The sequence below is a fragment of the Oncorhynchus kisutch genome, linkage group LG20, assembly GCF_002021735.2.
Source record: "Oncorhynchus kisutch isolate 150728-3 linkage group LG20, Okis_V2, whole genome shotgun sequence".
Classification (NCBI taxonomy): Eukaryota; Metazoa; Chordata; class Actinopteri; order Salmoniformes; family Salmonidae; genus Oncorhynchus; species Oncorhynchus kisutch.
The window spans coordinates 43,101,826-43,112,442 of NC_034193.2; the positions used below are offsets into that span (position 1 = coordinate 43,101,826).

Here is a 10,617-nt window from a genome sequence, read left to right on the forward strand (position 1 = left end):
GTTGTATTTTCATACACTTTTGACATTCCCTCAATGTATATTTTGACCATTCAATGATATTATTCTAAAATATCAGCCATATGTGCATGTTTAGGTCATTAAAAAGTTTACTTGCTTGGTTTTGAGTTCGGTGTCCCATTCTGATTAATTTTTGGGTTATATTCTTGAGTAGTTCAAATATCAGAACTTGCCAGTGCTCCTGTGATAAGTCTCCATTTGGACATTTAATACATAAATCTGTTACATTGCTATCAACAACAATTTGAGTAGCAGAGCTTTAAATCATGTATTATCATTATGCTGCTATTCAGGACTGTTTAACTTGATTTTAAGTTGGGAACCACGGTAACTATGTGCTCTCCAAAGAATCTGTGGATTTTCATGACTTCAAAGGCAGAGGATGTTTTCGGTTGAAACATTGCATTTCTTCATAAGTGACGTACAAAACAGGTTATGGGATGGCAAAATGTGACAGTAATTAAGAGAAAGTAAAAAAAAAAATATTTGATCGTTTTAATTTCAACACAGACAGAATACACCATGGAGGAAATAATACTGTTTTTAGATCTATAGAAATACATCTTAATTCATCTTACATCAAGCTTATGATTGTGTTCTATCACAATACTTGATTTTGAGAAACAGTCCATCACAATACTTGTGCGTATCATTAGCGGAGCATTAAAATTTTAAATATCTGTTTCATCACAATTTCAAACATTTACAGAAGCACCAGTGCATTCCCACACAGGGCAATTCCACGGTAACAGAACATTTACAGAAGCACCAGTGCATTCCCACACAGGGCAATTCCATGGTAACAGAACATTTACAGAAGCACCAGTGCATTCCCACACAGGGCAATTCCACGGTAACAGAACAATGCCGTGACTCTGATTTTTCACTTTAAAATGTATGCCAAAAAAAACTAAACAATGATTGCAAAGATTAAGACACTGTTATTCTGTTACCAAACTTTGCATCTGCACTCAAGTAAATGTGTTTTGTGGAAATTGTTAAAACTAGTCCTTGTGCATAAAGTTGAATGGTCTGAATAACTTTAATCTTTGGTTTTTACATTTTAAAAGTGAAATATCTGAATCTCAGCATCATTCTGTTATCGTGGAATCGCCTCATAACAAGTATCACCTTGCAAATTGCTTATCATGTGATGAATCCTTAATTGAGTTGTTCACAGAGCTCTCGTCATGCAAATCTTGTATGGATGACAATGGGAGATTTGTTCAAAGCTAGTGCTAAGCCCAGAGTTTCCCATTATATTCTAATGAGGCACCTAAGGCTGCATTTAGACAGGCAGCTTAATTCTGATATTTTTTCCACTAATCGGTCGTTTGACCAATCACATCAGATCTAAGCACGTCAGATATGCATACGTCATCTGTTCACGGTCAATCACCCTTCTGAACCAGTGATTAGGGCCCCCCATCTCCAGGACCAGAACTGACACCACAGTAAATTGGACAAAAACACATGCAGCTCCTATCCATTCAGAAGTTTGTGTTCCCCTTGAGCAGGGCAGACTGAATGAATTCCTGCTTGTGAGTGGTGGGTTAGCGGTGTACTTGCAGCCACACAGCTAAGCTTTGGAGTCCTTCTCAGGGACGAAGCGCTGAGGCATCAGGCCCTGGGCTTTAGCCTTGTGGGTTCCATCACAGAAAGGCTAATACAGAAAGATGGGAGAAACAAGCCGGTGATTGAGTACCTGAATAATCTGCTGCTTTGGTATGCTAAAGACAATCTGATCCAGAGTTCAATGAACCCGTTTCAATGAAAGCGGAGCGATGGGCACATGGTGGCCAACGTAAAGCATGATTGTAGTGCCCTCACCTGTTTCTCTCGGTGTCCACAAGTGCACCATGAGTGACGCTTTCCACATACAAGCTCCGCCTTGAAAGGCTTTTTGGAAGCGATGACAGACTCAGTGGATAGAGTGGAGCGCTGGACCTGTAACGTAAGTTTCAGATTTAGTGTAGCAAAACAGATTTCCTTTATGCAAATGCAGTGAATGCACCCTACAAATGCCAATGTGTGGTCAGCAAACACGAAAATTGAAAAGTAATAATCGGCCATATCCAAGGTTGTATCAAGGTTGCTAAAACCAATTTGCGCACTCTGCCTGAGTGCTAATGTTGTGTTAATGTTTGGTTGTGTGTGCGTAAGTAATCTGCAGCACTGTATATTGTTTTTTACAACCAAATAAAGCCTTCAAATTCATCGTATTCATATTAATGACAGACAATTAGCAACAAAATGAAAATGGCATCAACGTCAGCTGAACCTGAGATAAGGACGAGCAGAGATTTTGTGTAGCTAACCGCTGGCCATGTAGAGGTAGATTCCGGAATCAGTCACATGGGCCGCTGAACCCGGCTTCTCTCCAAGCAAGATACGCAGCATTTGAGGGGATTTGATTATGAAAGAATTTCGACCTGGACTCAGGGGTAGATGTTGTGTGACATACTTGTCCATAGCTGTTGTTTGAAGTGTTGAAACACTGACTGAACAATAATTAAGTATATTTGGAGGATATTTTGGTTTATTTATTTGGTTATTCATTGAAGTAGTTCTTTCGCTTTTAGAACTGTACTTATTGAGCATTTTGTTCTTGTAAAGCTATTGTAGTAGACTCAGGCCAGTGGCACACATTTATATAGTCATTAAATATCAGAAGTCAAATAAAAAAGATCAATTCAATACTGAGACCAACTTTGTGATGGTTCTCAATGGAGATTTTAGATGAGATGCTCATTGTATTTACGAAAACTGCACCCGTACAGTACCATTGCCACTTACTGGCCCTTATTGGTATTGCTGGTTGTAAATACAAATACCTGCATACACACTGGACTGATAAGGAACACTGCCATAACTATTATTAGCAGTAGTATTATTATTATAAACATTTGACAAGTTGGGACAACCCTTCAGTTAACTCAATATAAATGATCCAGTAGTAGTAATTATGATTCCTCAATATACATTGAACATATTACAATGTAGGCAATTTGTGTTACAGCACTACTTTAGGTGTCCCCCTTAGGAATTGCTCTTGAGAAAATGTAATGTAATGATCCCCTCCAAAGTTGTTATCACGTAACATAGTAAACGTAAATCCGGGACCCTCAATTAGTATACATTACATTTCGTATGGTATGAATTAATTTGCAAGTGTCCATAATCCATTTTGTATGATATGTTATGGAATACAATTCGTATAATATGTTACTTCTTGCAATTCATACAATATGTTACACATTTGCAAAACGTTTGATATGTTAACAATTCCAATTTGTTGTAGCCAATGTTAGCTACTGTAGGTGGCAACCTAGCTAGGCTTGGTGTTAGGGTCGAGGTTAAAGGGTTAAGGTTAGAGGAAGGGTTAGCTAACATGCAAAGTTGTTGCATAGTAGCTAAAACGTAGTTGCATAGTAGCTAAAAAGTAGTTGCAAAGTTGTCCATGATGAGATTTGAACATGCAACCCTTTGGGTTGCTTGATGTTCACATAATACACCCTCCTATCCACCCCTGACCAACCAACCACCCTACTTTTCATTTTTTCTTTAAGTAATCCTCGGTCTTATGTAACCATACCAAATGTAACTTATCATACTAATTTGAGTATCCCAGATTTACAATGTGTCCCGGATTTACAGTCTCTAGTCTGAGACCAGGCTGGAGCGTAAACCAGTTTCCCCGTTCAAAGCCCATGGCAAGTCGTCTCAAAACAAAAGTGACACTCTAGGCTAGATTAAGAACGCGGAGTAATGAGTATGATTCTGTGTTTTCACATGCATTAGGCTGTGTTTACACAGGCAGCCCAATTCAGATTTTTTTGCCCAAATATTGTTCTTTGGACTAATCAGATCTTTTGCCAATAATTGGGCAGCATATCAGAATTGGGACGCCTGTATAAACACAGCCAAAATGATTGCTTTTGATAAAAAATGCTTTATCTACCTTCCCAATGAAAACTAGTTTGAAAAAACAAACACATTTTATGGAAAGGAGATGTTGTATAGGTTTCTGGACGATGCATCATGCTGCCTTGTTGACAACATGACCAAGCAGCAGGTAGCCTGGTCGTTAGAGAGGTGAGACAGTGGCCGGAGGGTTGCGAGTTTGAATCTCGGGTCCAACTGGAAGATCTGGCGGGAAGTGAGCTGGCAACCATTGGTTGCTGGTATCAAATTCCTAGATGCCATTTGCCTGTTGTTGTGCCCTTGAGAAAGGCACTTAACCCTCACAACAACAGCTCCCCGAGTGCCCAGTGTGGCAGCCCCCCCCCCCCCCCCCCCCGCAACTCTCCAAAACCTGTATGTGTGTCTTTTGGAGTGGTTGGGTTAAAAGCGGTTATATATATATATATTTTTTACTCATTAACTTAGTTTAAGAACGATCATCATATATCAGCTATATGAATTTGCCAGACACCAGCATGTTTCTCAAAAGAATGCATGGTTTAGGGGGAAAAAATAAGAATGACAAAATGTGTATTGAAATAGTAGGCCTTTATTTATTCCCTTATGGACAGTGACAAAACATAAATGCCTTTTTTCCATTTATCATAAATAAAATGTTTGTCAACAAGTGATTCATGAACAATGAATATAGGCGGTACAGTTATAAGGAAATTAGCTGCGTCATGCCATTTTTTTTAAACGTTATTAATTTTAAACACTTTTTTCACTAAGCTGACTAGATCCTGGAAGAGGACCTTGAAATGTGTGCCATCGCAGTAAGGTGCATTTTTGGTTTGCTTACAGGCACACAGCATAAGGGTGCTGTCCTTCTCGGGAGTGAAGAGTCGTGGAGAGATGCTGGGTGCCTTAGTCCTGTGAGCACCGTCACAGAAGGGCTGACAGAGAGAGAGCGTGAGAGAAAGACTGTCAGTGCTATTGCTTCACTGATTTAAATGAGTTAATTATAGCACAGATTACAATCTCAGACATTATTCTCATGTAGAAGACCATATAGGAGAGCATATAGGCCTACATCACTACTGCTGGGAAAGGAAAGGGTTAATATCGCGTCAATTTTGGCTCATCGGTCCTAATCCTTTAGTTGTTGTTTTTTGACATTCAATGCTTTCAACTAGAACTCTGGGCCCGACATACATCGGGTTAGGGTCGGGCCTGTTTTTTTTCATCAATAACTAGGGTACAGGCTAGAGCCCTGCACGGGCATGAATTTTGACATGCCCGAACACCCACCTGTTTCTTGCTGTGTCCACAGGCACACCAGACGTAGCGTTTGCCTCCAGTCACTTTCACCCTGAAAGGCATCTTGGCAGCGACAACAGGTTTATTGGTCTGAGTGGAGCACTGCATCTGAGGAGGTAGTAGTTTAGATTAGTCACACAATAATAGTGCATTGCTTATGCTCGTCATATGAACAGCAGTGTAGATCCCGGCATTGAGAACTCATGGTGCAGTGGTACCCAAACGGTGGCAGGGGGGTGTGGGGGAGTTGTAATAGTAGAATGCGCAAGGTGAAATTTCGAAATGAGGTAGTGCATCATCAGTACTCCTCTTTTCGTGTCAGTTATCGCATACCTGAGAGAGCTATTTATAACTTCTCAGAAATGTCCAGATCAACTAGCCCACGTCAGCTAACGTTTTTTAGCTGGGTTTTTTAGTCCAAAGATTTTGTAGTAATGGTCGAGTCACACAATGAATCACATGGATACACATTAGACATGGCAAAACATATAGAATTGCAAGAAAATTAGCTTTAAAACTGCAAAACATGTATCTGCACCCCATGACAAAATGGGTAGAATTGCAGATAATAATCTTTAAACCTGGCAACAAACCAAAAAAATCTCTCCTCCAACAACAGTTTGTGTCATGAACAGTGCTTGAGATAGAAATGGGGGGTTGTTCCCCAATGCTGGGAGAGGGGCCTGAGTCTAAAATATTTTTATGTTCCAACCCAGCACTAGAACTTACTATCTGAATGTAACTTGGAATTTAGTAGCCTATTCAGTGGACCTGACAAATTACTGTTGAACTTTGCTTTAGGTCAATTATTTGATTAAAGATGGAGATTTAATGGCACAATGCTGCTTCACGGCCATATGAATGGCATATCTGTGCCATAGGTGAATACGGCGTTCTCTAATGACTATACAGGTTTTCTTTGAACAGCTGCCCTTCCTTTATCTACTATGAACAGCATGTTGCTATTTCATACAATGCCTTATAATTAGTCTTTAAACGCTAGAACCTAGATTTATATGTATATATTTATTCAAATGCACATGTCAACAGTAATACTTTGACAATCATATCGTCTATTTGAACTATTTTAGCGAGGGTTTATAGAGAGGCTGGAATCCAGATCGCCACAGAAAGCTGCCAAAATGTGTTATTCTGTAACTATTGCACTTGCAGTCTATACTCACAAGCGACCAACATACAAACATGGATTTTCCTTGACTTTATACTTGCCATTGAACTGGCAAGAGCCGTAAATAGCCGAGGTTGCCTTAAAGTTGCCCTGGTCCCGTTCCGCATTGTTCCTATGATCACATTCATTCTTCCTGATACGGCACGCGAACGTTTTAGTCAATTTCACTGTAGACGGTTTAGCCTTTTTAGTAAAGCTGCCTTCTAAGAAAAGTCAGAGAAAACAATCTCCAGTAGTTTTCACTTCACCCTCTTCACACAAAAAAACAACATTAAAAAGACAAATTAGACCACGCACAACAAGTCTTAACTTCCAAATGGGCTTATACCGCCAATGACAATGATTGTAGCACAGACAGGTAAGCTATTGGCCTGTAAATGTCAACAGACGACCCAGGGCGAGGTCCACTACCATACAAGTCATCACCAATCATAGAGAATGATAGAGGCCTCTAGTAGCCAAAAGGCTGTTTTGGCATGGGCTGCACCATTGAAGGTTTCCGTCATACTTACGCCATTTTAAAGTCGTCAAATTAGTCAACTGGGTGGGTTTTCCTATGGGTTGTAGCCTCAATGGCGCTTCCTGTGCAGTCACAGACGCTATAATGGTACAGATAGAAAGAGGAATCCCCTATCCAGGGGTGAAAGTAGAATACATTTTTTCACGGTATGGGACCTCCTATATGTGCAAACATGTTCATGGGCCTAATCATATAATTTACATATAGAATCCTTATTAATTCAATAGGATCTCTGTGGGCCTAGTCGTAAAAATGTGTAATTGAACTTTTACAATGTATTACCTTTTATTGTGGCATAAACACAAGCAGTTATTATATTCTCATCTGATTGTCAAATAATCACTTCAAAATGCTCCTTTGGTGTGACAGGTTAAAGGAAATAGTCATAGCCTGTTATACATTAAAAAGTATTAGTAAGTTCATAGTATGTGAGGATCTTAAAACATCTAAGGTTAAAAAGATGCATTCAGTATCAGTTGATAAAGATTGATAACATTCATATAATTGTGTTAAAGTTCAAATCTGTCAAAGGGTACGAATTGTGAGAGTAATGTGTAAATGTTATATTGATTACTTGATTTTGTAGTGCCTAAAAGTGTTAATCTGTGATCTACGAAATGCTCTTAATTACGAAATGCTCTTAATCTATGAGCCGGAGATCGATTGCTCTGGTCTCCACCCATATTCCTGGGGAAAATCGCGGTCTTTTTCTCATTCAACTAAACGTTAAATTGAGAATACAACACCGTATCACTCTCGTGATTATTTCTCCCCTGTTTTCAGGTACTTTATTGATGATAAAAATAGTAATTTAAATGTTATAACTCACTAACATGTCAAGAGTGTTTAAGGTGTGTCTTAGTAACGTTTTGAGGAAGTTAGAGTTAAGTTGAAGAGAGTAATATTAGCCCTGCTCGGTTGAAGTGAAGAATAGCATCGTACTGAGAGTAGCTGCCATTTTATGTCGATTGTGAATGAACATGTACGTTGTTAATAAGATATTTTGCTGTGTTATTTGTATAATGGTTTTTCTGTTGTTTTGTAATGTGTTACTTTTGTGAAACTGATTCAACTAAACGTTAAATTGAGAATACAACACCGTATCACTCTCGTGATTATTTCTCCCCTGTTTTCAGGGGCGTAACACATCCACTTGCAAAATATTTCCAGCCCCCAACAGTGTTGAATGGAAAGAGACACCTGTTACACAAAACACCATAAAGTGTAATAACATTTGTGGATTCCATTAGGCCGGAATCAGTGTCAGCCACTCATCTCTGCCTTGGCAAAAATGGCAGTATTCTCATCTAACCACATCGCATTTTGGATCGTAGGCTATACCACCAGTTTTCAAGTCCATTCACTAACTTTTCATGGCTCTGACATGCAGTAATGATAAAAGTGGTGTAATAGCATAGATGTCCTTTTTTTGTTTATGTTTTACTTATATAGCCTATCCCCACTATTTATTTTGCCGGGACCATACCGCCTTACTTTCACCTCTCTCTATCTATCTCTATGTCACCAATCCTACATGTCTTGTAGAGGTGCTCCTGAGCCACCTGGCCATGTTGGCAAGAGCTGCATTATAACAAATTCTACAGACCATAAAATGTATTGTACTACAACATCCTAATAACTCAAAAATGCCGTTTTTTTCCCTACAGGGTGAGCACAGATAGGTTTCACTTTCAGAGATCAATCATCACTGCAGTTTTTTCTTCCTCAGCATAAAATGTTCTGTGCAATCAAGTCACAGGGCTCTTATACAGTGCCTTGCGAAAGTATTCGGCCCCCTTGAACTTTGCGACCTTTTGCCACATTTCAGGCTTCAAACATAAAGATATAAAATGTATTTTTTTTGTGAAGAATCAACAACAAGTGGGACACAATCATGAAGTGGAACGACATTTATTGGATATTTCAAACTTTTTTAACTAATCAAAAACTGAAATTGGGCGTGCAAAATGATTCAGCCCCCTTAAGTTAATACTTTGTAGCGCCACCTTTTGCTGCGATTACAGCTGTAAATCGCTTGGGGTATGTCTCTATCAGTTTTGCACATCGAGAGACTGACATTTTTTCCCATTCCTCCTTGCAAAACAGCACGAGCTCAGTGAGGTTGGATGGAGAGCATTTGTGAACAGCAGTTTTCAGTTCTTTCCACAGATTCTCGATTGGATTCAGGTCTGGACTTTGACTTGGCCCTTCTAACACCTGGATATGTTTATTTTTGAACCATTCCATTGTAGATTTTGCTTTATGTTTTGGATCATTGTCTTGTTGGAAGACAAATCTCCGTCCCAGTCTCAGGTCTTTTGCAGACTCCATCAGGTTTTCTTCCAGAATGGTCCTGTATTTGGCTCCATCCATCTTCCCATCAATTTTAACCATCTTCCCTGTCCCTGCTGAAGAAAAGCAGGCCCAAACCATGATGCTGCCACCACCATGTTTGACAGTGGGGATGGTGTGTTCAGGGTGATGAGCTGTGTTGCTTTTACGCCAAACATAACGTTTTGCATTGTTGCCAAAAAGTTCAATTTTGGTTTCATCTGACCAGAGCATCTTCTTCCACATGTTTGGTGTGTCTCCCAGGTGGCTTGTGGCAAACTTTAAACGACACTTTTTATGGATATCTTTAAGAAATGGCTTTCTTCTTGCCACTCTTCCATAAAGGCCAGATTTGTGCAATATACGACTGATTGTTGTCCTATGGACAGAGTCTCCCACCTCAGCTGTAGATCTCTGCAGTTCATCCAGAGTGATCATGGGCCTCTTGGCTGCATCTCTGATCAGTCTTCTCCTTGTATGATACTGAAAGTTTAGAGGGACGGCCAGGTCTTGGTAGATTTGCAGTGGTCTGATACTCCTTCCATTTCAATATTATCGCTTGCACAGTGCTCCTTGGGATGTTTAAAGCTTGGGAAATCTTTTTGTATCCAAATCCGGCTTTAAACTTCTTCACAACAGTATCTCGGACCTGCCTGGTGTGTTCCTTGTTCTTCATGATGCTCTCTGCGCTTTTAACGGACCTCTGAGACTATCACAGTGCAGGTGCATTTATACGGAGACTTGATTACACACAGGTGGATTGTATTTATCATCATTAGTCATTTAGGTCAACATTGGATCATTCAGAGATCCTCACTGAACTTCTGGAGAGTTTGCTGCACTGAAAGTAAAGGGGCTGAATAATTTAGCACGCCCAATTTTTCAGTTTTTGATTTGTTAAAAAAGTTTGAAATATCCAATAAATGTCGTTCCACTTCATGATTGTGTCCCACTTGTTGTTGATTCTTCACAAAAAAATACAGTTTTATATCTTTATGTTTGAAGCCTGAAATGTGGCAAAAGGTCGCAAAGTTCAAGGGGGCCGAATACTTTCGCAAGGCACTGTACATCAACAGGTATCCAATATAATTCCAACCTGATCAAGCTAGACAACACCTTTGCTTCTACAGTGTTTTGACTGATTCATGACACTTATTGTTACGGATTCCCCCGCCTTTGAGCTTTTTAACTTCATGCAGCTCACTCTACCCATCACTTGATGGCGCCAGAGAGACTAGGGCAGGGACATGTAGCCCCTCATGATGAATCAGATTTTTGTTGTGTCTCCCACTCCCATCAAAATTACCCATCCCTGGAGTAGGGGGATCATAAACGG

The 10,617-nt window shown here is 39.7% G+C and overlaps 1 protein-coding gene and 1 long non-coding RNA gene across 2 annotated transcripts; both read right to left on the minus strand.

The window, feature by feature from the left end:
- Positions 1 to 292: 292 nt before the first annotated feature.
- LOC109865183 (uncharacterized) lies at positions 293 to 2,681 on the minus strand. Its single transcript, XR_002251536.2, has 3 exons — positions 2,300 to 2,681; positions 1,849 to 1,965; positions 293 to 1,681 (listed from the first exon to the last, which is right to left on the minus strand). It is a non-coding gene; the product is annotated as an uncharacterized LOC109865183 (long non-coding RNA).
- A 1,830-nt stretch (positions 2,682 to 4,511) lies between these two features.
- On the minus strand, positions 4,512 to 6,846 carry LOC109865697 (CDGSH iron-sulfur domain-containing protein 3, mitochondrial-like). The gene is made up of 3 exons (XM_020454075.2): positions 6,472 to 6,846; positions 5,233 to 5,349; positions 4,512 to 4,877 (listed from the first exon to the last, which is right to left on the minus strand). Exons 1-3 carry the CDS (start codon positions 6,556 to 6,558, stop codon positions 4,677 to 4,679), a joined length of 405 nt encoding a protein of 134 aa, XP_020309664.1. The 5' UTR covers positions 6,559 to 6,846; the 3' UTR covers positions 4,512 to 4,676.
- Between the last annotated feature and the right edge of the window lie 3,771 nt (positions 6,847 to 10,617).

Coding starts and splice junctions, on each gene's coding strand:
- LOC109865697 (XM_020454075.2), bottom strand. CDS start 6,558: ATGAATGTGATCATAGGAACAATGCGGAACGGGACCAGGGCAACTTTA. Junction 5,350..6,471: donor CGGCTCTTGCCAGTTCAATG/GCAAGTATAAAG, acceptor CTACCTCCTCAG/ATGCAGTGCTCCACTCAGAC. Junction 4,878..5,232: donor GTGGACACAGCAAGAAACAG/GTGGGTGTTCGG, acceptor TCTCTCTGTCAG/CCCTTCTGTGACGGTGCTCA.